The sequence below is a fragment of the Engraulis encrasicolus genome, chromosome 7, assembly GCF_034702125.1.
Source record: "Engraulis encrasicolus isolate BLACKSEA-1 chromosome 7, IST_EnEncr_1.0, whole genome shotgun sequence".
Taxonomy (NCBI): Eukaryota; Metazoa; Chordata; class Actinopteri; order Clupeiformes; family Engraulidae; genus Engraulis; species Engraulis encrasicolus.
This window is the reverse complement of record NC_085863.1, coordinates 50,519,837-50,547,731: the sequence shown is the minus strand read 5'-3', so window position 1 is coordinate 50,547,731 and position 27,895 is coordinate 50,519,837. Positions and strand designations below refer to the sequence as shown.

The 27,895-nt window shown below is 41.0% G+C and overlaps 1 protein-coding gene across 3 annotated transcripts; it reads right to left on the bottom strand.

The window, feature by feature from the left end:
* Nucleotides 1-25: 25 nt before the first annotated feature.
* Nucleotides 26-24,964, bottom strand: acsl4b (acyl-CoA synthetase long chain family member 4b). 3 transcript variants are annotated; one of them, XM_063203865.1, is made up of 16 exons: nt 24,825-24,964; nt 22,324-22,398; nt 18,982-19,211; nt 15,291-15,468; nt 14,763-14,872; nt 13,910-14,048; nt 13,212-13,362; nt 12,730-12,853; nt 11,310-11,381; nt 10,093-10,232; nt 9,102-9,274; nt 5,335-5,409; nt 3,278-3,466; nt 2,893-3,007; nt 1,652-1,809; nt 26-931 (listed from the first exon to the last, which is right to left on the bottom strand). In XM_063203865.1, the coding sequence occupies exons 1-16, from the start codon at nt 24,955-24,957 to the stop codon at nt 774-776; spliced, it is 2,220 nt and encodes a 739-aa protein (XP_063059935.1). In that variant the 5' UTR covers nt 24,958-24,964; the 3' UTR covers nt 26-773. The 3 variants fall into 3 exon arrangements, with proteins under 3 accessions (XP_063059935.1, XP_063059937.1, XP_063059936.1); XM_063203867.1 differs by lacking the exons at nt 22,324-22,398; nt 24,825-24,964 and adding an exon at nt 20,124-21,130; XM_063203866.1 differs by lacking the exons at nt 22,324-22,398; nt 24,825-24,964 and adding an exon at nt 20,939-21,130.
* Nucleotides 24,965-27,895: the final 2,931 nt, after the last annotated feature.

The following is a 27,895-nucleotide window of genomic DNA, read 5'->3' as shown; positions in this document are numbered from 1 at the left end:
TTAGTGGAATTTGATGACATGCATTTATTTACCAGTTCTGTATTTATTTTTTTATTTTGTGGTGTGTATTTGTTTATGTTCATGTCTAGGGGATGATTAAGAAAGTGATGTGCCACAATGCTTTTGTACAATTTCATATCTGAACACTATAGAAATGCTTGAAAACTAATTTAGATTAAAATACAATTAAAAATACAACTGCTTCAGTGTTGTAAAGAGTTAAACACAATTGTTTATTAGAAAACATGCTACACAGAAATAACAAAACATATGTCATCACCTACGATGTATAAAAATAAAACTGGCAGGAAGTGTGTGTTATGTAACAACAATAAACGTTAACACTAGATGCCCTCTAGGAGGCAGTATGCTCCAAATATACGCCGCAGCCGTACCGTATAAAGAGACAAATGAATATACAGATACATTCCTCCAGGTTGCGTATTAAGAGCAGAATGAAATAAACAGATGCTTCTGCACTGTGGCTGTCGCTACACTTGTGTTTGACACTTTATGTCTAATTTAGAACAGTAGCCTATAATTTCAGTAATTGGGAGATCTTATTTACACCAGCTGGGACTCCCAAATATTACAGACCAACAATCATAGGCCTACACAGAACGTAAACACAATGCTGTATTTACACACAAAAATATATATTTCCCTCTCATTTAAATTAATGAAATAACAGCAGCAGCTATAATTCCAGCTACATATAGTCCAACAATAGCTTTTTAGTACTACAAGTCATTCTCCGTTCTGGCAGTTGGTTTCTACTTTGCTCCGTACATCCTCTCGATGTCTGACATGTAGTGACGCCTGAGCTCCTTCCTCTTCAGCTTGAAGGCATCAGTGACCAGTCCTGTCTCGGGAGTCCACGGCTCTGAACTTAGACACACTTTTGTTGGGATCTCAAACCTCTGCAGCTTACCTGGTTAAATAGAAATGAATGAATGAATGAATGAATGAATGAATGAATGAATGAATGAATGAATGAATGAACCAACCAACCAACCAACCAACCAATCAATCAATCAATCAATCAATCAATCAATCAATCAATCAATCAATCATTACATTATTGTACATTACATGCCATTTGGCAGATGCTTTTCTAACCAAATCAATCAATCAATCAATCAATCAATCAATCAATCAATCAATCAATCAATCAATCAATCAATCATATTAGCCAGTAGATAATAGCAAAATCACTATTGGTGTAATTGTGACAATGTGTAATGGCCTCTTTTAGTCGTTTTTTTGGGTTGTAATGTTGTAATGTATTAGTTAAAGCAGTGTACTGTGATGGTAGTGTAGTATGGTAGTAAAGGTTTTCCAACTAATAGTAAAGCATTTCACCGTACTATTACTAGTAGTGTGTTATGAGGCTACAAATATTAGTAGTTTTCTATGTTTGTATGTCATATATCTGTAACATTGGAGCTGTGGTCTTGGAATCGGGTTCAAAACCCACATTATCTATGGCTGAAGTGCCCTTGAGCAAGGCACCTCACCGCACATTGCACAAGGAACCAATACCCTGTACCTAAGTAACTAAGTCGCTTTGGATAAAAGCATCAGCTAAGTCTAATGTAATATAATAATACTGTAACGTGATTGCGTTTGTGGTGTGAACTGTGGGCCTTACTGGCTGTGGCAGCTTCCTTCATGGCCTTCAGAACCTCTTCCTCCATCTTGGGATGGCTGCAGAGCTCGCCCATCTCCCCTTCAATGCCACTCTTGGCGGCCAGGGCCTTCAACTGCTTCTGATTGGGCACCACAAAGCTGATCACGTAGCTCTGGTCACTGTGACGGGAGAGAAGTCAGAAGTCAGATTTTAATTTGGGATTAAAAGGCCTGAAAGTCAGAGAATGCCTGGATATCAGTAGCACAGGTGCTGGACCAAACAGAAGATAACTGCAAGGAAATGATAAAGATCCACAACAGTGTTCTATATGGCACATGCCGTGCCATTAAACTTTGTTTGGGAGCATAGAACAGTGTTGCAGACTTTTATTGAGCTTGCCCTCATACACAGAAATGGAAATTGAGGAGTTCAGATGCAGAACTATCTACTACATGTAAAAAATAATTTCCACATACAGCTATTAAAATGACACTTGGGAATTATTAAACAATCCAATCAAAGGTGGTCCAATAAACTTTATGTGTCTATATATATATATATACATATATATATATATATATATATATATATATTTGTAATATATTTCTCTGTAGTATATTCCTGTGTGGTTTTCTGTAACATGTGGGGTTTTACCGGGTCGGGCTGTTGACCCAACACCAAACCCTCAACCAGGCCAGCATTCTTTAGACATTCACAACGAAAGACAACAAAGACACAACACAACCTTCAGTCTGAAAGGGGGCACGTTGGGCTCATCGTGCAAGCCTAGAGGAAGTGTAACTGTCTGAGCGACAAGCAGAGGCCACAGAAATAGGAAATAGTTTTCAAAACACCAACGTATGTGCTGATTAGATAGCCTAGCCTACAAGCTGTTATGTCTAATGAAATGGGCAACAAATCTGCTCCACAGAATCTCTATACCTCCTTATCTGGAAAAAAATGAGACTGAAATGATTTTGTACTTGAGCCCAGCAGCTACGCTACTGATTGTATCCTTGTCTGTCAGTAATTTACTTTACATAAAACCGGTCTGGTAAATGCAATGTAAAGAACACATTATTAACCTTAGGACAATGGGTTTACTGTGAGTCCCGTCCTTGTCTTTGATGAATGGGAGTGTGTGTGTGTGTGTGTGTGTGTGTGTGTGTGTGTGTGTGTGTGTGTGTGTGTGTGTGTGTGTGTGTGTGTGTGTGTGTGTGTGTGTGTGTGTGCGCGCGCGTGTGTGGTTGGGGGGTTCGTACCTGCTGGCATACACACAGATATTGTCAATGAGGGGGCAGCATTTCAGCACCGCCTCCACCTTTCCCAGGGACACATACTCCCCAGCCTGGAGCTTCACCAAGTCCTTTTTACGATCTGATAGACAAGAAAAGCATTGAGCGAGAGCGAGAGAGAGAGAGAGAGAGAGACAGAAAGACAGAGAAAGATACAGAGAGACAGCGACAGAGAGACAGAGACAGATACAGAGAGACAGAGACAGAGACAGAGACAGAGAGACGGAGAAAGATACAGAGAGACCGATTATTAGATTACTCCAAAAGCATGTGAAGGTCATTTTAAAGACTCTCCTGAAATATCTTTTCACTCGTGCTGTCGAATGTCCTGGCCACAGTCGAGCCCCCTCACCAACAATTTGCAAAGTGCCGTCAGGATGAAACTCTCCGACGTCTCCCGTGCAGAACCAGCGCTGACCGTTTTCATCCACCAGGAAGTCTTGGTTCAGCTGCTCGTTTTTGTAGTAGCCCAAAGTCACATTGGGCCCGCCAACCACAATCTCGCCTCTGGGATTGGGCTTGTCCTCACTGGTGTAGCCACCTGATAAAACACACTCTGATTATGTAGGACTCTGTCTTTCATTAAACAGGGCTTAGACAATGTAAGGTGAAATAATCTGACATTTGATTCAATAAGGCATCTGAGAGTCAAGATAAACAAAGAGGGGCTTGTGCAGGTGACTGAAGAGAGTGAAAGAGAGCAGACGAGACAAAGAGAACGAAAAAGGGGGGAGAGAGAGACAGACAGACATAGACACAGAGAGAGACAGAGATTGCACACTTCAGCTATCTTTGGTAAAACGTTTTTCCTTTGCTATTTGGATTTCCATAACAACAGATATGCCTGCCCGCTCACCTTGTTGAAGGAATGTAATTTCACTTCTGAAACAAGTCCATAAATTAAAAAAATGTGTTCATTTGATTACAGACAGAGGCTACCCTTGTAATTATTTACTCAGCGTATTGGAGGGCAACCATGAATCCTCTTTCATGTGACACTTTTCTTTGAAACTACCCCAAGTTCCCACAATCCTGCATGGTAGTACTACTAACACAATGTGAAAAAAGTGGACCACATGTTTCCCATACAGATTGTCGGTGCTCATGGCATGTATCAAAGCCCAATGGTTATCCACAATAGCTTTTGATTGCAACTGGTCAGGAGAACTGACTGACCAGGACGGAGGTCACACGGTTCATTGAACAGCTTTGACCTGCACCAGGAAGAAAGCCAGTAGACTGTGACAGAAGGGGTAGCAAAGAGGTATGAAACCGACAAAAAGCAGACAAATACACTGGCCAAGAAGGAACAAGAACCAGTACTGTACAGTTTTCACACTTTATTCTCATTTGGCTTGATGCTGTAGTCCATTTGATTAGAATTCATGGTAATATGAGACATTTGCATCCACTGTATGTGAATGGGAAGCTCATGCAAGTTTACATACGTAGCACCGTTCATCATCGCAGTTCGGAGCAAATTGGAATTTTGGCTAGAGGCTAGAGACATAAAATCGGTCGGTATGCAAAAGCATCCCACCAGAGGTCCTTGGTGACCAATGCAAAACACCATAGACGTAGCTCATTGTACAGTAAATGTTTTGCATGTTTGACTGTATATGGCAAATGCATTATTCAAATAAAATTTCACACAACACATTTTTTCTCATACTACACAATGCCCCAACATACTGTATGATTCATGTCATATTTTTGTACATGTGCCATTGAAACTGGTGTATGAACAGACACAGGCTGTAGGACAGAGAGACAGCTGCAACCCAAAGGGATTTGAGACAGGATGTTGTACTTCAACATCATGATGTCATGAAATGCACAATGCACTTGCAGCTTTATTTATTTCTAACAAATGTTTTGCACTTTAATTGCATTAAGAATGTAATGTTACCTCTGCCATACTTCTATTAAAAACTGTGTGAAACATGCTGGTTACTGTACTGCAGGTATACTATGAGAACAAGCAAGCCAGTAAGGTCATGTAGGCCTATTTTTATTTGCAAATTCACACGTCCTAACCTGTTTAACCCACACTTTTTGTGTGTGTGAATATGTTGTATATTATACAGTATGTCAGCACTGTCCTTGTAGTATTTATTCTTGTGTATATGTTTTTAGATCCCATGTTATACTGTATGTGGCATGTATCTTGTAGCTTTTATGTAAGGACACTCACCTCTCTCTCAAACTGCACAACCAGTTTATCTACGGGTACCAATAAAATAAACTGAACAGAACTGAACTGAAGAATATTGGCTCTGTATACCTCATTAAAGTTATGTAAATATGTGAATGTGCGTGTATGCGTGTGCGTGTGTGCATGCATCTGTCTGTCTGTGTATCGGTTTGAGTCTGTGTCTGTCGGCTATGCGTGTGTGAAAAGAAACATACCCTCGGTCCAGTCTCGCAGTTTGATCTCACAGCAGATAAGAGGAGCCCCAACTCTTTTGGTCGTATAATCATAGGCTAAAAAAGGAAAACAGAGAAAGTGAATATATATTTTGAAAGTATGTACTTTTCGGCTTTTCACCTTTATTATGATAGGATAGTACAGGAAATGAGTGGGATTGACAGATGGGGTGGGATATGACCCTGACTTGACTTAAACCTAGGACAGCCTTCGGACAGCTACCTTTATATGGTATGGGCTCTTGGCCTGATTAGAAGCAACGCAGACGGTGTTGCGTCACTAGGAGGGCATGGCCTGGCTATGGTATGGGTGCATTGACGCAATGTGCCACAGCAGCACCCAGAAAAAAAAACTGAGTGGTAGAGTCTGTGAAAACAAAAGGGCTAAGCAGGTGAAGGCTCACAGGTGAAGGCTCGCTGCTGATACAAGTCATAGCATGCAAAAAGCAGTTCGAGCAATCATGTCATGTCACGAGAGACGCTTGCATATGCCAGCACTTTTCCACTATCTTTCAGACATTCCTGCGGCCAGGCTGCTGCTGTGTAAACCACAGATGTGGTCTGAGGTTACAGTAGGTGAAGACAAGAACTTTTTGACCGAGGCACAAGAACCTTTTGACCAAGGCACGCAACCATCGACCAAATAGCACAGAGCCAAAGGTTCTTGGTTTATTCTCTGAAGGGACTGCACGCCTCTGACTTGAAGCATAAACAACCATTTTGTCTGTGTACTTTATTTGGAGAATAAAATGGACACACGTTTTATAAGAAACCAATAATGTCATGGCCAGATGTTTGGGTGTAGAAGAGAATAGAGTGTTAAAAGAGCTGTACTGTACTGTATATGACAGATATTTGACACTGAGTGGATGCAGAGTAGTAGAAATAGATTCACGATGTAAGTGCAACACTACATGATATTACAGTTGTTACACCAGAGTTTTCACTGTAGCTTATGAATACCTAATGGGGGTTTTCTTTTACTGCTTTATTCACCTCTAGGCAAATAAAATGTGCATGTACCTGTATATGCATGCATTTGTCTGCAGAGAACCGCCCACCCCAGCAGCCAAAACAACACAAACTAGTAACTGACACACCCATGCCACTTAACATTCCACAACCTGCCATAGACATTTAGCATTCCACACTATTACATTACTGTATAATTGCACCTACTTGGTTTTACCAGTGCCACGTTCAATTAAAGAACAACAGTCAGGCTAAGGTCAAAACAGAAAGGAAAAGGAAGAAATAAAAAATTCTAAAGGCGTCTTGTCTACTCAAGTCAATAACGTATATGTTTTTCTAACATGTGGGTTTGAGTCAATGTAGAACCAATCTAGAAACAGGTTGTCTACTCCAGCTGTGGGTTTTTATGGGGTTTTGAGTCAGTGTAGTAGAACATAGATATAATGGTAGAATAGCTAGAAATCCTGATTCAGGTTATCTAGAAACGTCTACTCTAGTCTAGTCATGAATCTGTTTGTCATAGGGGGGTTGGGTCAGCGTTGGTGGAATTGAGGACTGGGTTGGAGCTGAGATATTGTTTTACCCTCACGGCCCATCCCCACACAGCGAGATTCCGCTCCGCTCTCATTGACTTTGAATGGGTGCGATATCACACTTGACAGCACGGAGGCGAAGCGATACAGCCGCAGGACACGATTTGATATGATATATCATGCAAATTAGATGGTCCAATAACCAATCAGAGGGGCGTATGGGTAGCAAGGGCGGGAGTTAGATTTTTTTTAGAAAAACATGGCGGCGATTTCTGTGATTTTCGACATCATGTTTTTGCTTAATTTAAAGACCCTAAATGCTTATAAATGTCATGACTACCACGGATTGATGAAAAAATGCACCACGAACTTACGTATCACAAGTAGGTCACCCCACATTGTCATTTGATCACTCAATGTTTTGAGGTAACCGGGTAAGCTAACGTTAGCATTTTACCAGAACCAGGCATCTACAAGCTTATATTGGACTACTTCTTGTTCTTCTACAACGATATAACAGGGCTTAAATGTTTCTAGGACCAAAACACAATCGCATTTAAGCCATGTAGACACTGTGTTGTGATATTGGGTGAGTAATGTGTGCAAACGATCGTTCGCCGTTTGCTATCTCGCTGGGTCTGCCTGCTGTCTGCCGCGAGAGACTGGCCGTGCCACCATGGTTTGAAAGGCGGGTGAGAAGCGTAGTTAGCCCCGGGGAAATTTCATGGGAGTATTCGTGACCACACCCCCAGCGCGATATTCCGCTCGGCAAATAACGCCTGGCAGTTTGCTGTGTGGGGATTAGCTGTCAGTGATGGTCATGGCTCCAGAGGTCTCTCTGCAGAGGTCGTCTTACCCTCTGTATATGGCAACTATGTCTAGAAATGTCTTGTCTACAAGTTTTAACTAGACTGCCTGTGCAGTCGCCTTCGACTGCTTAAGGTATATCCCCGAAACGCGACGCTTCCAGTCCCCCATCATTCCTACCACTCCCGTCCACCATTTCGTAAACGTATATACAGACGTGACATGACGCGCATAGGCTTAAAACCAAACGACTATTGTGAAAATGAAGCAAAAAATGGGGCAAATGGTAATACTGTTTTAATGGTTCAGTGGATATACCACATTAGGTACAGTGTAATAACCAGTGTAACAATATTTAATACAGTGTTATTTTTTTACTTACATCATGTGTTTGTGCGTAAGTGGTATTACATGGTATTGCATACTGTTACACTCGTTACTACACTGTACCTGATATTGCATATTGTTACACTGGTATTACACTAGTATTAAATGGTATTAAATATTGTTACATTGGTTATTACACTGTAGCTAATATGGTAGATTCACTGAAATGGTGAACCATTAAAATAATGTGTTACCGGGCAAATCAATCCACCCAGTCAGAAGTTATGTGCCAAATGAAAATTCCGCCATTTTGAAAGTGTTGTCTTCCAAACTCGAATCAGTTCATGAACCTACCCTAGAGCATTCACACACAAAATCTGGGACAAATCCATCCAACCGGTCAGTAGTTATGGGCCAAACAATAATTCGGCCATCTTGAATTCAGCCATCTTGAAAGTGTTGACCTCCAAACTCGAATCAGTTCATGAACCTACCCTAGAGCATTCACACACCAAATCTGGGACAAATCCATCCACCAGGTCAGAAGTTATGGACCAAACAAAAATTCGGCCATCTTGAATTCAGCCATCTTGAAAGTGTTGACCTCCCAACTCGACTCAGTTCATGAACCTACCCTAGAGCATTCACACACCAAATCTGGGACAAATCCATCCACCCGGTCAGAAGTTATGGACCAAACAAAAATTCGGCCATCTTGAATTCAGCCATTTTGAAAGTGTTCACCTCCAAACTCGAATCAGTTCATGAACCTGTCCTGGAGCATTCACCCAAAAAATCTGGGACAAATCCAAACATCCGTTCAAAAGTTATCGCGTTAACACGAAAGACCTTACGCGGCGGCGGACGCGGCGGCGGCGGCGGCGGACGCGGCGGAGGCGGCGGCGGCGGCGCACGCAAAACCATTACATCCCCGACGCTCCGCGTTTCGGGGATATAATTAATGTAAAGGCTAGATATGGCTGTCAGGCCAGGGGGCCCATAATTGGCCAAAACGTTTTTTAAAAATGCAGAAAAATGTATCTGTTGTGTGAGCTGTATGTATTGTGTGGCCTCTTTGTGATCTGCTTATTGGGGCTAAGGCTACCTTACCCTCTGTGATGGTGGCGGCACCGGAGGTCTCTGTGAGGCCGTATCCCTGGAGTACGGGGACGCAGAAGCAGACGTTCATGAAGTACTGGCTGGAGGGGGACAGGGGGGCTCCACCACACAACATCATCCTTATGTTGCCCCCCAGCAACGCCCTCACCTGCTTAAACAGCAGCCTGCCATGGACACACAGACAGACAGACAGACAGACAGAACTATCAAAACAAGGCCCAAAACTAAGCCAGAATTTCATTCAATTAACCTTACTTATTTCAGACCCAGTGGGATCCATATCACAAATAGATTCAAACTGATTGCAATGAGCACTAAGACATTTAGATCAGCTACTCAGTGAAAATTAAATTTAATGTTTCATGTTTCATGTTTCATGTCATTTTTCGTTCTCAACTCAAGAATGCTGTCTGTTGTTGGCCTCACCCACATGGTGAAGTCAGTCAAGCCCAATAATGAACTAAACACATTCCACTTACACTTGACCCAGACAGTGCAATGAATTTCAGGTCTTCTACTGGCTATCATGCAGACTGCATAGTCTTGTAGGAGCTATAAGCTGTGGCACTGTAATGGGCAGGGCCAGAGCTACAGTATAGGGGGTCTATAGCAGGGCATTTGCCCCTGGGCCCAGGGCCCTTCCGTATTGATGGTAGGGGCCCTTGGCATGACCTTGGCAGGCTGTATGGGGGGCCCTTTCAGTGTTTTGCCCTGGGGTCCATTGTGCAATTTTTTAGTCACTGGTAATGGACCATAATTCATTGCCCTATGTAGGCCAAGTTTAACGTGGAATGCGTGGGCCATCCCTAAGCTTGCTACGTGGACAGTGTGGAGACAGGAGATGTAAATTTCAAAACCAAGTAGCATTCCAGGGGATGCATTAGCAGAGCATTGCTTGACTCATGGCATCTTCTTGTAAACACAGCTGGGCTAAAGGGGAACACCGGAGGCTGTTGCGTCTCTCCACTTCGCTGCCACTTACGTATTGCAAATAGGTGTATCCTTTCCCTGCTTGAGCTGCTGTAGCTTGTAGTCGTATCCCAGTTTAAACAGAGTCCGCTTCACATAGCTCATCTCCTGAACCTTGCCCATCACCCCCTTGTGTAGACGATCCATTATCTCCTACAGAAACATGGAGAGATGAAATTGGGACGTTTTATTTGATTAATTTCATATTCAATAACATCTTGCGGAACAGATAAACACCCCCATTAACACATACACACACAGAGACGAAGACAGATGGACACACTCTCACACACACACACACACACACAAACACAGACATAGACACACACACACACACACACACACACACACACACACACACACACACACACACACACACACACACACACACACACACACACACACACACACACACACACGCACACACACACACACACACTCACACACGCACGCACACGCACACGCACACACACACTTCCACTTAGAAAAGGAAGCACATGAGGCATGGTTATCTGCATTTCCTGTGCAAGTTATTTAAAATGCCATCTCTCTAGAAACTAACCACAAAAACTAAACAGGAATTGCATGACCCACGCTGAACTTTATGTACAGTATAACTTAGCAAATAGCAGGACAGAGGAATATGTGATATCTCTTTCATGGAGAACATGATCAATATAAGCATCTTATAGCGAAAGCACCACTACTGTACTGTATATCAGAATACAAATGTGACACAGGCTTCTCTATCATTCATAGTCATCCACTGACTCAGAGATGTCATGAAAATGTGGATTAACTACCACAATTCGCTTTCCCAAAAACATTCACACTTGCGATGGCTTAGCAATGTAGAGAAGCTCAAGCTCATTCCACACCATCCTTGTAATTTACAGTAACACTCAGCCAGGGGTGAATCTCAGTTAAGTTTTGAATAATTAAAGAGGTGTGGTAGGAATTAGACATACAAGAGCCTAAAAGTTGAAAGATGCTTTGTCTCGAATGGCGCACTTGGTGCACTACGTTTCAGTGTGTAGGGTCCTCACTCTGAAAATTCAGTGCAGTGAGTCCAAATTTTCCCTTGACACTCAGTGTACTGTGTGCACTATGCACTAAACAAGTGTGCCATTTTACAGTAGACACAGAAAGAGAGAGAGCAAGAGGTGGGATGTGACGTGAGAGTGCAAGAGATGGGATGTACACTACTATTAAGCACTGGACATTACTTACCGGCACAGCGGCCATCAGTGTGGGCTGAAGTACCGAGCAGTCTCCTTTGCTGCCTTTTTTGATCTTGGTGGACTGAGAAGAAGTTACAAAAGAAAGTCACGCTGATTGCATATATCAAGGTGCAACGAAAACACAAGATTACTGTAATGCACAGATTAAAAACTATTCTGTCCAGCTTGGGGGTAAATGCAGGCCTGATAGCTGAAGAAAATCGTGAAACGAAACCGTAAACAATTTTTGACATAATAAAAAGCTAATGACAAAATGTTATTCTTGAAAACAAACTCTGTCAGGCACTGAGCCTGAATGCGGTCAGCCCTGTAAATACATCCATGGTGATCTAATGTTTACAGAATGCCATTTTGTTTTTTTCTTGCTCAAGCAGTACTGTAGGCTAAGTTTCGGGCTTCCACCTTGACCAGGTTGACTTTAATTGTAAGCCTGCATTTGTTTTTTCATCTGAGCTTGAATACCCCCTCTTGGACAACAGACTGGTTGGTACACGATGCCCAGATGACATTTCGATAGCAGTATTGTAATGGTGTCCCCAAACATTCATGTCATTGAAAAGAACTAGGACACTGTGCAGAATGAGGACGATAGCATTTCCGTCCCTCATTCTTCCTTTTTTTTTTGTTTGATTGACTCAAGCGGTGTTAAGTTTCACCATCCATGGCGGGGGCCAGATCTTTGCTCATTTCCTCTGGTCTCTGTGTGAATGTGTGAATTTGAAAGTGTTTGGGTGTATTCAAGTTTACCGTTGCATATCATGCAACATTACATCATAAAATGCTTCCCCATGCGGCATGCTTTTATTTCACATCAACGTACAACACACTGTGTGCTTCACGTTTACTAGTCTGCACCCTAAATTGAAAGTTTCCTGCAAAGTCTACCAACTGTCATTTGTTTGGGATTGAGTGTGGGTATATAGTACACTGTACACATAGTCACATAGCACATAATCATGATACAGGCAGTAGTGGTGTGCACTGGCACTGCCCTCACGATTCGATTCGATTACGATTCGGGAGGTAGCGATTCAATTCGATTCGATTCGATTCAATTCTACCATGCATTGCAATGAAAAGCAAAGCAAAGCAATGTTTCATCAGTCATGATGAGGCAATACAAGTAGTCAGATACTGAGCAACATTTTATTGGCTTTTTTCTGTATCAGTCTTGGAGTTTTCAATGCTTTGAAGTGCTTTTATTTAATTTAACACTCATTTGCTCCTGAAATATCCACGGAAGTAATTGAAATTTAAAAAAATTGCTGCATCGATTCTGGAACTTGCCGCATTGAATTGAATTGTCCATGCCCCGCATTGCATTGCATCGCCAAATCGATTATTGTTGACACCACTATGAGGCAGTATTGACATGATATGAGTTACAGTAGTCATTCTACAGTACGTACCTCATCTGAGAGCGTTTGGGGTGAGGAGTAGCCGACACGACAGCCGTGGGTTATGCACGACATTTCGGCAGTCAGTTCAAGCACATGGGCAAGTGGCAAATAACCGATATATGTGTCCTGGGGTCTGCAGAGAGAGAGAGAGAGAGAGAGAGAGAGAATGAATGAGAACGATGCGTCTGTAGTGTGATGTTTGTCTGGCACTGATGTGATTTGTTCCGTCATGACTTGTACTGCGCTGCAACATAAGTTGCCTTTGTAGTCCCTTAATGCATGCCGTACCTCCAGTGGCACGCTGTAATAGGCATTGAAAAGTTAACTACCACAGTTCTACAATGCTATGACATAACACAGGGCCTTTAGTAATGCAATACGACTTGGTCATTGCTATTCTGGCAATAGCTAATCTATAACTCTGTGTCTTAACGGGTTAAGGACATTAAAGTTTTCTTAGTAAAGGTAATGATGCTATTGCTGCTCCTTACCCCAGCCCAGGGATCCTGTGGCACTGCCCCGCCATGCCAGAGATGGTGTTGCTGTGGGCGATCATGACTCCTTTGGGGGTGCCCGTGGAGCCGCTGGTGTACATGACGATGGCCAGGTCAGAGGGTGCAGGCCGCTCCACTGCCACATTCACTTTAAGGACACAGAGGAGGAGCAGGACATTATAGCAGTTAGCCTGGTAATATAACAACCAGTCTCTTATTTTACTACACACTGCAGATTGCCTTTGCAGTGGATCTGGCAGTTCAAGACAAGTTCAAGTGCTTTTATTTGTCACATACATTTTACTTGTAGTGAAATGATGAAGGGGTCATCAGCTCTGCATACAAAAAAGTATGTGCTTCCCATTCACATGATTGTCACATGCAGTATTTTGCCAAACCAATGGGTGAGTTAAAAGGAGCACATCTGATGCTAACTTTGAGGGTTATATATATATTGCGATGCATTGGTTAACTGCATATGCACATCACAGCCAGATGTTAGCATGTGAGCAAAGGCAGGTCCAAAATCTACACAGAATACAATTTTTTTCAATACATTTCAGCCATTCACTGTGTACCAAAAGCGGGGTGCACTATGAGGGGTTGGCTTATCAGTCTTAGATCAGAAATAAGATCAGTAATAGTCAGATCAGAAATAGTTTGTCTTTGGCTGCATTTTAATCATTTTTACTTACAGTTTTCAGGTTTGCCTCCCAGGTCTATGACTGACTGCATACTCTGGATGACGAGAGACTCGGGATAGCCGTCTGTACTCACATCCTTCTCGTCTACGTATATTATATTGGTCAGAGCCGGGACTTTGGAGAGTATATTCTAAAACACAAAAAGGATCAGAGATTCACAAAAGGAAATCAAGTTCAGGGTGGGTAAATCAAGTTCAAGGTGGGTAAATGGTGAAGTGGACATTTTCAAACAGCTTAACAATAACTCGATTGAACTCAGAATTACAATCAGTTTTATAGATCAAGTACACATACATACCATAAGGAGCTTATCTCCTGAAGATGCTAACTCTCTACTATACACACCCATATAAAAAATGGCTAATCTTTGATTACCGTATTCATGATTTGTACATAGGGCTGGGTGATATGGAAAAAAAACATATCAAGATATGGATTACTTTATATCACGATAACGATATATATCACGATATAGCACAATTACATAAGTTAAATCAGTAATTCTCTTTATTTGCTCTTTATTTTTTCATGTCCCAAAACAACCTTTCTTTAAAATGGATTTTATATTCTTATTTTTACAGTTACATTAACTTATAGTGTGTATTGTGACAACATGAAATGTAATTAAATTATATTCAATTGTATAAAATGTATAAAAGTACTATCACGATATAAACGATATAGGGAAAAGGTCAAGATATACACTTTTACATAACGATAACGATATATATCGTCATATTGCCCAGCCCTATTTGTACAACATGACTTGTTATTCTAGAACATTTATGAATCATGTAGAATGATAGTGGCAATCATCTGATGTCCACCTTTAGCAACAACACACCTTTAGCTTGGTCTCCAAAAGTTCCACACTTGTGATAAGGTGCGTGGCCTCACACTCATTCAGACCATACTCCACTGCGTCCTCCCCCAGCGTAGCATACAGTGTCACCACTACACACACACACACACACACACACACACACACACACACACACACACACACACACACACACACACACACACACACACACACACACACACACACACACACACACACACACACACACACACACACACACACACACACACACACAGAGAAAGGAGGCTTAGTTGTGCTCCAACAGCATACTGAGGACATTGAGAGCATGCGTAGTATGTATGCATACATAGAATGCAAAACTAAACATGAAACTGCCATAGAGATTATGTAATTTCCTGATGTCCTTTTTTACAGAGAGAGAGAGAGAGAGAGAGAGAGAGAGAGAGAGAGAGAGAGAGAGAGAGAGAGAGAGAGAGAGAGAGAGAGAGAGAGAGAGAGAAAGAGAGAGAAAGAGAGAGAAGACAGGATGTGCCGGCAGCAGGGTCTTACTGGGGAAGTTGTGTCTGAAGCAGGCCTGTGCTGAAATCATCCACTCGGCTCGCGTCTCGCAGAAGATGGCGATGCTCTTCTTCGGCTGCTGGCCCAGAGCTGCGAGCCCGCGGCCAAAATGGCCGACCGCTTGGCTCACCTCCTCGTAAGACTTCCAGTGATACTGACCCAGCACCAACTGCAATAGGAAACAATTACACTACTGATGATGTGTCCTATATTACATTATAAGAAAATCCATTCTCACATCCTTCTCGTCTACACACACTATATTATATTGGCCAGAGCTGGGACCTTGGACAGCATATTCTTACAATACACTTTTATTAAAAGCAACTTATAATTACAGTATTTTAGTACCGGGTATTGCTTTACAGTCCCTGCAGCTATGTGTGATTAGGTGCCTTCAATTCAGCCATGAAGGTGTAAGAGATAAGGGTGGGATTCGACCATGCAACCCTGGAACATGCAACTGTGATCTCAAGACCAACTCGCTAACCGTTTGGCTACAGTTGCCCAAAACTCAACTTACCACCCAGACCATTCATCATGTTTTCTCTCATCAATGTTGGTCAGTGAATCCGGGAAGTGGCACCATCAACTAAGTGCCCACAAACTACATTCAACTTACCACCCATCACTCACCTAATTTTCTGTATGTGCGTGTCACACAAGAGGGTCAGATCTCATATTGTGTTGACAGCTCATAAAAGACTTAATGTGACTATGTAACATGGTACCTGCTGAACTACTGTTTTCGGAGTGAGAAGTCTGCACACTTAAAATCCTTTATTATTTCATGGATCCAGACATGAACTTGTCATGTGCATATGAAGACTTTCATTGCAAAAATATGCATATCCATTTTGGACATTTTTGTTTTGGCCTTTCATTGCATTGCCTTGCAAAATGCATGTATTATTATGCACTTATTATACAGGTTTAATAAGTATGTTACCAAAATATTTGAATGGCAAGAATTCACACATAGATGATAAGAGTCCTGAACTGTCATTTCCAAATGCAAAAGTCAAAAATGGTGGATAATATTTTGCAACAAAACGCTATAGAATACATTCTATGCACTTTTAATCTGCAAGCATTTTAGGCTATGATATGTCCTCGATTGTACGCCCTTTGGTTAAAAAGCATCTGCCAACGGCAATATAATGTCATGTTCAGACAAACAAAAAAGACAGTGCTGACCTGAGCATCAGGGCTTGGCGTTAACTTTTTTGCTCGCTGGCCACTGTGGCTAGTGGTTTTACCTTTAGAATATTTTTGCATTTCAAGGCAATTAATGCTACAACTGTCACACCAAAGAATAAGTCAAAGTGGCTAGTGAGACTGAAATTGTTACAAGCCAAAGTCAAGTTTTACCAGCATTTGGCTTGTTGGCAGCTGCCAGTGTCAAGCCCTGCTGAGCATGTGCTGCATCACTTACAAAAGGACTGCACTGAAAATGAACACCTGAACAAAATGAACATGAACAACATCATGAACACTGAAGAACTCTACTCACTGAACAGACGTTTAGTAAAAGTAAGCTTTGCCACATCTGAACAATATATCAATTCCAGCCCATTACTAAGATCTGATATTGTGCATCTCAATTCACAACAATTCATCAGGGCACAAAGTAGTGAAATGGGTCAACCTTTATTTCACTCTCTGTGGTACATCAAAAATGTGCAATGTAACAATGCATTTAACTACATCAAAGCAGTGGTTGAAAAGAAGTGCCATGGAAGAATCAACCCCAAGGTAGGGATGGGCAGGGATGGGCAACTTTCATGATAAGCAGAGTCATAATTCCGGACCATCGCCACCATCAGAAGGCCACATGAACAGGCCACATGAACATGAACAGAAAAAATACAACGAATTTATTCACAATGGCTTAAAAAACTCTGGTAGTTATTTTTTAAATTGTGTTTTATGTACGGGCCCTAATGAGTGACAAGGCAGGCCACATGTGGCTTGAGTTGCCCATCCCTAGTCTAGACTAGGCTGTAGGTTTACCCCAGGGTTATGGCCGGTGGTAGGTACGGTAGGTAGACTCACTAAAAAAAGGGATGTAATGGGTCCAACGGTAGATTCATTTCAAGGTTGGACCCTTCACCTTGGCTTCTGAGGGCCGAGTCCTCCTTTGCTAAAGACACTTTACACAATACGTTATCAATAAGATGGTTACTACATATTACTTCTTGCTTATTGACTTGACTTATTACAAGGTAGAGGGATACTCTCTGTAGCTCCAGTAGTTTGTATGAGGAAAATAGCCTTGCGAGTTGGCTTGTGCTGGGTTGGCAGTCATGGTCTGAAGAGCCTCTGCTATTCAGCCAGTGAAGGCCCATAGAGGCAGTCTCACTCACATGACAAGCAACCACAAGTTGCACAGGGTCACTCACTGTCTTGCAGAAAACTTGTACTATTGGAATTATTTTCCCCATCACTTCTCCAATATGGGAGGTATTTAAAACACACAACATTTCTTTTAATACTGGGGAAAAAATAAAAATGAGCTAGATCATTTGTTGCCATTTTGAGTCCAAATGTCAAGTCCATAACGTTGGAATCGCCTTAAGCCAACTTCTGATCGTTTTTGAATTTCTTTTTATAAAGATACATTTTGGTCTGTCTGCATTTGAATATGTTATAAAAGTTTAGAATAGCAACTTCAACGAGGTAACGGTTATTTATTTAGAAAATGTGATTTTTACCCCTTAGTGCAAAGCCTATGTTATAACCTTACTGTCACCAAAATTGTAATGGCTATGTCTTAATCTGTTACTTAAGGCTCTCAGTACTGTCATAGCAATGTTGTTATGATGTATTTGAGTATTTTCAGCAAATAGTGAATAGGCCGGCCGGCGACCCCATCTGCAGTAAGAGGCTACATAAACAATAATGAAAACATTAATATGAAGTGGAGTTAGGGGGTTTCTACCGACAGTGCCTATAGTGTTGCTTTGAAGGACAGGACAAGGCCCTAATGAGCAGGACTGATGCATTATTTATGCCACACCATGTCCCCTGACATCTGACTGCCATGGGTTGGTCACAAGATACATTTGGGATTTTCTGTCAGGCTGCTGCACAACGTGTCAAGAGGGAATTGTGGCTTCTAATCATGTCACTTTTTTTCTTGTCAATGTCTCCTTTTAAGATCACCACTTCTGAGAAGTCACAAAGCTAATATAAGGAAGGGCTGGAAAAAAAATACAATGCTATAATTGACTTGACTTGACTTGCCATTATATCAAACGGTAGCAATGCAGCACTTATCTACCATCCCACAGATAATAATCACCACAGTTTATTTAGTCTGAACCTAAGCTTTTGTGAAGTGAAAGACCATCTGTGAAATTCCCATTATTATTGTGACACAGCACTCCACACAGCAAAGTTGCATTTATGCCTCAGTGAGGAAGCAGTACGGTGCCATGCTCAGGGGCAGGCTACCTCAGTCAGAGCACAACAGAGCACAGATTAATTAGTCCCTACACCAACCTACCTAGCAGGTCAGGAATCAAACCAGCAACCTTCAGGATACAAGCCTGACGCCCTAACCGCATACCCATGACTGCCCTGTGTAAACTACATAAATGATCTGTTCATATCAAGTCAGCCCAGTATTGAGAATGACTGATTGGTTGGGTCAAAGTGACACTGAAAGCAGGAGGTTTACCTTCTTGAAGACCTTCCCATTGGGTTGTGTCTCGCTCTCCTCGCTCATGACGTCTCGAGTACCCAGACACGGAGCCTTGCCAAAGCGTTGCACCGCATGGTCAAACAGTTTATCCAACGTGTCCTTCCCCTCAAATTCCATGTGTGCTAGACCATCCAAGGCCTCCACGTCCCGATAGGGCCCCTCTGGGCGACCACTTGTCGACTTGGCTTTCTTCTGCGAGGCCATAGCTGTCAGGAGGTGAACATTGAAAATAGCACAAGACACGGCCTCTGTTACAAATTTGTTGTTACCAGATTTCCCTGAAATAACCAAGTCCAAAAGTATTACTGAACTACTTTGTGTAGTGTGGTGGTAGCCGTGTAGTACCATGGTAGTGAAGCTTTTTGAAGGGGCAGTAAGGCATTCCATTTGGGCTATGTTTTACACATGTAATACAGCCAGTTCAAAATGAAGTAACAACTAAACAAATTGGTGTCACTTAGAGCTGCTGTCTTTCTGTCACCACATTATAGATAATGTTGCAGACATGATAGTAAAGAAGAAGTGATTATGAGGAACGCACTGCACTGCTGCACCATACTATCTGGGATTGTTTGCGTTACATATCTTATTTATAGAACTGTCTGTGATATTTGCACTGTCGGTCAGCATTCATTTCTGGCAAATAAAACTCACAGTCATCATCTTACTTCTATGCCTGAGTTTCCCGACATGCCTGTTATACTGTACTGTGCAATGCTTTTCTCCTGGAGAAACACTCTGTTATCACCATGTTTACTTTTGGTATACATTACTATAAACAAGGTGTAGGGCATATACAAAATATATACTGGTACAAACTTAACATTCAAAGTGTAATGTAATTTAATTACATACTTTCATTGTTTTGTCAACAACTTTCCTCAAACTGACATCCATTCTAAGCCAGGCTCCTCTGACAACTTTCCATGACTACAGAGAATTCTCTCTCTCTCTGTACATTCAATTTCAATGGCTGCTATCAATTCAGTGTGGCTGTTGCCGGTCTCAGACTCCAGGCATTTTGGAGTTTGAGAACTGGCGTGGTAACAAAACAATAAAATGATGTCTCTAAATTCTATAACACTTTGAAAATAACATGAATTTTAATAAACACACACTTGGCAATTGTTTAAACAGTAGGTCCTTTCCATGTTGTGGGGCACCCTGTACAGTAGAATTAGCTGAACGTAAGGAAACATCTTCTTCACCTTCTTGACCTGAGGATTCCTAGCCTGCCGGCTTTGCAGCACTTAACGTTTCCTGAGAAGGCGTGGGTGTTGTTATTACTGTGACAGAGCAAATGGTTGCACCTACCACACCATACTTTGTAACATGATCACTGCCTAACAGTGCCAATCAAAACAATAAAAACAAAACTGGTTTTAGATCACAGAGTATGTGCCTGGAACCTACAGCACCAGCACCACATCACCGTCTACTCACCCACATACCATTTCATTTAGCTCATCCTTTCGAAACTATATGGTCCTCAACATACTTAGGTATGTCATCACTAGGCAACTGAATTTTTCCCTTTTCCTTGCATGTAACCCCACGCTCATTTGCGATATCACACACACACACACACACACACACACACACACACACACACACACACACACACACACACACACACACACACACACACACATAGACACACACACACACACACACACACACACACACACACACTCACACACACACACACACATACACACCAATCTAATGGTTTCTCCACATCGTTCAAACACTATCACATTAACAAAATCACATTAAAATACCACATAACTCTGACAAACTACTTCCATGTTACTTTGTTTGCACGTTAAGCCTGCACAAAACCTAATGTGTGAACATTAGGTGCACAGACCTTCTAAACATCAGCAAAGGTTAATGATGCATGTGAAAGAATTTCAAATAAAATGTACTTTACCAATTCTTGTCAAGTGTACGGATGTGAGCAAGAAAGTGTAAGAAGTAGAACCTCCTTTTGTCTTTGTCCACAGGCAGAAGTTAAGTAGGCTAAAGTAAGTAATAAAAAAGCTGTCTTCCCCTTCCTTAGAAACTTTCTCTGTCTTCCTCTGTCTGTCTGTCTCTCTCTCTCTCTCTCGTAAGTTTAAACACAGCTGCAATCTTGTTCAGCCACCACATCCCTGAAGGAATTTTAGTTACCACCCACCTCTCAGTTTTTGCCCTATCCTATTGAAGATCAGATCCAGAGAGGAAGTGATGCAGTTCCTTTGACTCAGTTTTTGTTCATGTTGAAATGGTACACAATGACACAACCCACAGACGTACCTGGCAGCAACACCGCTTTTTTTGGGGGGTGGATGACTGGAAACTGCGTACACGTACATGTCTTGCAACATGCCTTAAATACTCACCAACCCCAAATTCCATCTTTCCACAGAGAAAAAAAAATCCTCTGGGCTTACTTTGAGTGGTCTGTCTTTTCTCACTACTATGACATACATTCCCTGTTTCCCTTCATGAGGGTAGGGTAGGGTGGTGTGAGTGGTTTTGTACATGTGCATATGTATGTATGACACTGCTAAAGGAATTCCTATTGTTAGGTTATTCAAGATTGGTGCCCTTTTTGACCCACATCTCACAGTGGTAGTGGGCTCCTAAAGATGATTCTAAAGATTTCACTTGGGTTGGTCTGTGGTTTCTCACTATTTCTGTTACTCACACACCCACCCACCCACACACACACACACGTGTCAACACCTGACCTGAAGGAAGCCGCCTACTAGTTTTTACAAATCATGACACAGTCAAAGGTATTCTGGCCATGAAGTTATTCCACATTTGTGCTGACACATCTTATGAAGTCATCATTCCAACCAAAAAGTGTCATTTTAAAAACATTTTAAAAAGTCTACGATCAGAAATTACCACAAGCTGCTAAAAAAATGCACTAACCGGATAGAAGAGTTATTACACAGTCTTGAAAAATGAACTGAAAAACAGATGAAGACAGATGATAATCGAAGATAACTGTGTAAAATATGGAGCTTGACAGTGTGTGTAATGAAGGGAAGAGGGATAACAGTGCTATGGACATTACTCTAGAGTCTAAGCAGTCACATAGCCCCACCACTCCGCCAGGGGAACGCTACAATAGTCTGTGAGTTGACTTAACTACCATAGTAGGCCTACACTACTATGGCATTACACAGGTCCTTTAGAAATACATTACGACTTGGTGACTGCCATTCTACTAACAAGCAAATTTATAACAGTCAGTGTCTTAACGGCCAAACTGTATATTTCTTCACAAATGTGACAAGATCTAAAGATGAAGAAACTGTCTACCTGTGGCCAGCACTGGTTCCCCAAACATTGCCTCATTTTGATTCAGTCTTGTTTCTTGGAATTGGGTGCTGTTATCTGGTTATTAGAAAGAAAAGCCACAGAGCATTTTCAACATTAGAGAGGTTTAGGGTTTGGTTTTCACAATGTAAATGTGCTCTTGACTATAGTTTCAATGTTTATCAAAATGTGAACCAAGCAATGCCTTCAAGATAGCTGGATACAAAACATGTTCAGGACAAACTAACAACTAATACATAATGAAGAAATAAGCTTAAAAAATATCCAATTGAGTACAACATAAAAGAGTAATATAATTGATCTATTAGACTAAAATGTGAAACACTTAGGTGTGAAACCAGAAAAAATGTACGTAAATACCCAGGTGAAAAAGTGGTTCAATTTAGTACAATAAAAGCATGACTGAAGTGTACTTAGCATGTTAAAAGTGCACTCGTGCTTTTTGTACTAAGAAAAAGTATGTTTACAATATGCTTATTTAAAGTGTACTTAAAATTAGATGTAATAAAGTTGCTCTCAAAGAAAGTACACTTAGCGAACCATACTTCAAGTGGACTTCGAAGATGTTTGGCTAAAGTGTATTTAGAGGAATATACTAATAGTGTTCTAATAGTGAACTAAAATAGTGAACTTTTACTTACTAAAAGTGTATCTTTTAATAACATATTGCAATTGTACTTTTTTAAAGTGCAATATGATTACACTTCACCCAAATGTCTTCGAAGTGTGATTTTCTATAGTGCGCTTTAAAGTAAATCGCTTTAACATATTGCAAGTACACTTTTTCTAAGTGCACCATGATTGTACTTACCTAAATATCTTCAAAGTGTGCTTACACAAAGTGCCTTTACCCATCATGCACCATCATACATGTCCCATTATGCAATGCACTTCTTGGAGCTACATTTCTCAAACAGAAAGCCATTTATCCTGAAGGAATATTTTTGGTTTGCATGAAAATATTACTCATTGTTATATTCTGTGTTTATTGTAGGAGTTTTAAAATTTTAAAGTGGTACACAAAAAATGACCATGTTCCCACCGTCATTATGATGGTCACGTATATGTTCTGGTATATATAGGCTCACATTTCCCATGATATCATGGAGAGAGGTAAGTTGGAACAACAAAATGTTGTTCAAACAAAATGTAGAGGGTCACCATTAGTGATCAATTCAAGTGATCAACTGCAGGAAGGTGGAACAAGATTGAAATAGTGATATGTGTATCTGAAATCTCTGTCACAATGCAATGATTGTAAATGTCAGTCGTGCTAGGCATGCATACTGTATCACTACTGTGACATGTGGCTGTGTGTAATGTACAAGCTCTGAGGACCAGCATGGATTGTGGTATTACATTTATATTATTTCCTGTACTTGGAAGTGTACTGTAAATATACTTCAAGCATACCTGTTATATATTTACAATACTTAATATGATATACTTTTTACAGACTTAAAATGTTCCATTGTAGTCCAAAGAAGCATGAAGTTAATATACTTTTATTGAACTTCTAGTAACAATAAAATGTTATAGAAGTGTACTCAAGCACACTATTAATGCCATACGAATGCATGGAAAGCCTGTTTGGAGCATACTTTCAAAAGTATGCTTGTAGTGCACTTAAAGTTGTCCAAAAGCGGTGCCAATTTAGCATCCTCAGTGTGCTGCAAGTGTGCTGAAGTACTGCTTTAGTACTGCTTCAGCGCACTAATAGTGCAATGAAGCGCACTTTAAATCGCCGAAAATAGTACACTTTGTACTAAGTACGGTCAAAAAAAGTACACTTTAAGTATATGGGTTTTTCACCTGGGTAGTGTGAATTTAAAGGACAAGTGCATATATGTTGAACATTTAGCCCCTTTTCTGAGTTGGCTGCAATGTTTTAGAGTCCCCCTCGCCGCTTATTTCATGTTCCTGCTGTCTGTTATTTGGCTAATTTGGATTTTGTCTCAACCAGATTTGGAATACGCCTCTATAGGCATGTCCAAATTAGTGATGTGTCGGACATTAACGAGCCGTTTCTAGGAGCCGGCTCTTTGAAGTGAACGTAAGGAACGTTTCATTTTTTATTTTTTATGGTCTTCTGGTGCCTCACCGTCTCTCCCCCTCCCTCTTGTTGTGCATATGCTCGGCAATTTCCACAGAGGCAATGATTTTTTTTTTGACGATGCTTGTGATGCAGGAATATCCGATCAATTCTGTCTTGTTTTATCTAACATTTTGTAAATACATTTTTCTTTAATTCACAAATGGCAAATAAAAAATGACAGAAGCGATATTTGATCTTCAAACTTCAAGCAGGGAATGCAACAGCGAGTGTGAAGCCAATTGAGACAAAAATGGAGACAGCAGCAAACATAAAAAACAGTGGGGCTCTAAAACATTGCAGACAACTCATAAAAAGGGTCTTAATGTTCAAAACAGTATACTTGTCCTTTAACTGTGCAACCATTGTGTGTAGTGTATTATTCTGATACCTGATGTAGAGACCTGACAATTGACCTTGGTGCTCTCCCACATCCTCCTCCATGAATGAGGTACCTGGGCTTGAGCATGGTGCTGCACTCCTTGGGGTGCCATTTTGGCTGCACCCTTGCATGAGTGTGGCATAAATGCAATTTCATTGAGTGCTGCTGTGTCATATTGGCAATGGGAGTTTCCCCCATGTGGCAAGAATCATATTCCTCCAAAGGGAAGAGTCACATGTCGCTCAACCGGTCTAACGATGAAGATTGCACAAACACTGGCCAAGAGCTGTAAAACACAAAGGAAGCCACATGGTTGTCAAATGCAGGTGGTTGTCAAATGCAGGTGGCTGTAAGACCACTGGACCTTTAACAACCACCCAAAACAAATATTGTTAAATAGTCAGACATTAGCACAAATGACTACACCGGGTACACAGATAGACTAATTCTAGTGTTAAGAGTAGGACAAAAACATTAACTTCACATACAAGCGATATGACATTGGCTGCATGTACAACTGGGAGAGTTTGAGGTTATTGCGGTTATTGTTGATGTTGATGTTGAGGCTATTATATTCAGTTATTTTTATTCCCACGAGTCACGACCACTAAAATAAGAGATGTCCACAATTTAGTTTGAGATTCAGCCTTTTCTCAAATCCTGTTTGTGCAATCAAAATAGTAATAAAATGGTTGAAGTTTTATTTTATTTATTGAAGATTTATTTTATAGTGCTCCTCATTTGTACGTAGTATGCCTACATACTTTGATTATGTGTCATTTGATATCAGGGAGCTATGTCCTAGGAGTCATAGAGATACCTAAAAACTAGAAATGTACTCAGAGAGTGCAGACCTCCGGCAAGAAAGGACCCTAGCTTTCTGCTCTCTTTTTGTGGAGTTGGAAACTGGAATGCCAAAATTCGCCATGTCGCACAATTCAATTTGCGGTCACTAGGGGCGTCTAGATTTCTAGGCTAGCAAAGATTTTTTCTTTAAAATCCTGGTTCTGGATCGTTATACTAAATCACTTCTTCCTCTGATAATCTTCAACAATTCCACAAAGTTTCATCCAAATCCTGCTGCTGACAAACAGACAGTCAGACAAACAGATAGACAGCCAGGCAAACCAACATGACCTAAAACATAACCTCCTTGGCGGAGGTAATAAATGTAAGATACACTGTTTACCTATAGAGATGATTGTTGTTGGCTTGGATACTCCCTTTTTTGGCGGGAACCTGTAGCAAAGGTTTCACACTACATGAAGTGGAGAACCAACAATACGGTGCTGCCACCATGATGTGAAAAGAGGAATTACATTTGAACAAGCTCTTTCTTATCAATCAGTGTTTTGAGGTCAAAAGAAATACATTGCAAGACAGGCACTGTCTGACGACCAAATATTAGAGGTCATCACAAGGGTCATCACTAAACCCAGACTTTGTCCACCACTGGTTTGACACAGCAATGCATGTCCAAACAAACATTCCATTCTCTCACCAAGAGTGATTCTACCTATTGAACCAACACTACTTGGGACGGTTTCACCATCACAGTACTGACGTAAACCATGTATGGACTAAGAAGACCTAAGCATTGAGTCATAACAGGTATGTCTTTACATCATAAGTCGTGGCCCAGCTCTTTCATATGAAGTTAACGGATAATACATATAACAGAGTGCCAAGTACCTCTTGTGTTGTGCGGTTGGGCCTTCAGATTCAGGTGGCCTTCATCTACTTATGACAGTGGAGTTCACTGGTGCCTTGAAAAAAAACCTGACCTAAAATGTATTGACCTTACAGCAGTCATGAACAGTTGAACTATTTATTTTCTTGTGCATTATGTTTTCTTTGTTACTGGAAATAACAAGCTCAATACAAAACAGTATAAGGTTTACCTGTTCTGTGATAATATGTGATGCAAGATGTGACCATCTCTGTGTGTCTTTTAAAAGTTGGTGACACAGACCAACATCATAAGCATGCGCTGGGAAGTGATCCTGGGCATGTTCTGTCATGCTCCTATCAACAATGGGCACCCCCTTTTTTCCTGTAAAGCACTTGCAACATGAGTACACTAGAGTAGAACTACACTTCACTGTTTTTGTCCAGGCATGTTGATTGTGTAACAGGTGTTTGTGGTATACGTATGTGTAATCCCAGCTCCGGGCTGTGCACTTGTGAAGGAACAGAGAGACAAGAAATTGTTCACGGGACTATTTTTGCACTAATGTGTTGTTTTTACATTACCGGTACTATTTTCATTTCATTTTTTAATGCCAAAGAAAAATGTCAAGAAAATAGTTAAACAATTAGATGGAAAGTTTATTAGGCTTGCTTTATTGAAATTGTGAATGAATTAATAAACAAAATGAAAATCAGTCGTGCGTCATTCACTTCTGGAGGCCAATTAAACTTGTGTACCTCCGATTTTTTTGTTCTTCACACTTCACATTACAGTAAACAGACACACTTACCCAGGCTAAGAGCTCAGTTCAAGGCGGGAGGAGGTATTCATGTTCCTGGTAGGCCTAATGTACATTGTTGGTTAAGATGCCCTGCCCATGTGCACTCCATCCCTACAGGAGGAATTGGGCAACCAGAGAGCAATGGTTACTTAGAAATTGTAGAAATCCCCATTCCCTACTAGTTGAGAATCAAACCCTCAGATCCAAATTACAATTATAATCATTAATAATAATAATAATAATAATAAAGGGTAGCACTTTACAACAATAAATAAATAATTACTATAATCTTTGGTCAGGTTTTGGGGTTGATTCTAACTTCAAAAGAATGCTTATTACAGACAAAAAAAGTAGCTGTCAGGGTCATTTCTTTCCAACAGAGGTCAGCAGAGAGTGCATAACCAAAGCACTTTCATTTGCACGAACACAATTGAATCAGGGTCTCAGAAGATGGTAACATCACACACACATAACGTGAAATATGATACAGACAAATGTTCACGTGTAAATGCCACAGGCGTATGGCGAGCTAAACTAAGCTACACATACACTGTAAACTTACAACACAGTATGTATGCATTCTGCTTTCAGTAAATCAAAACTGTTATG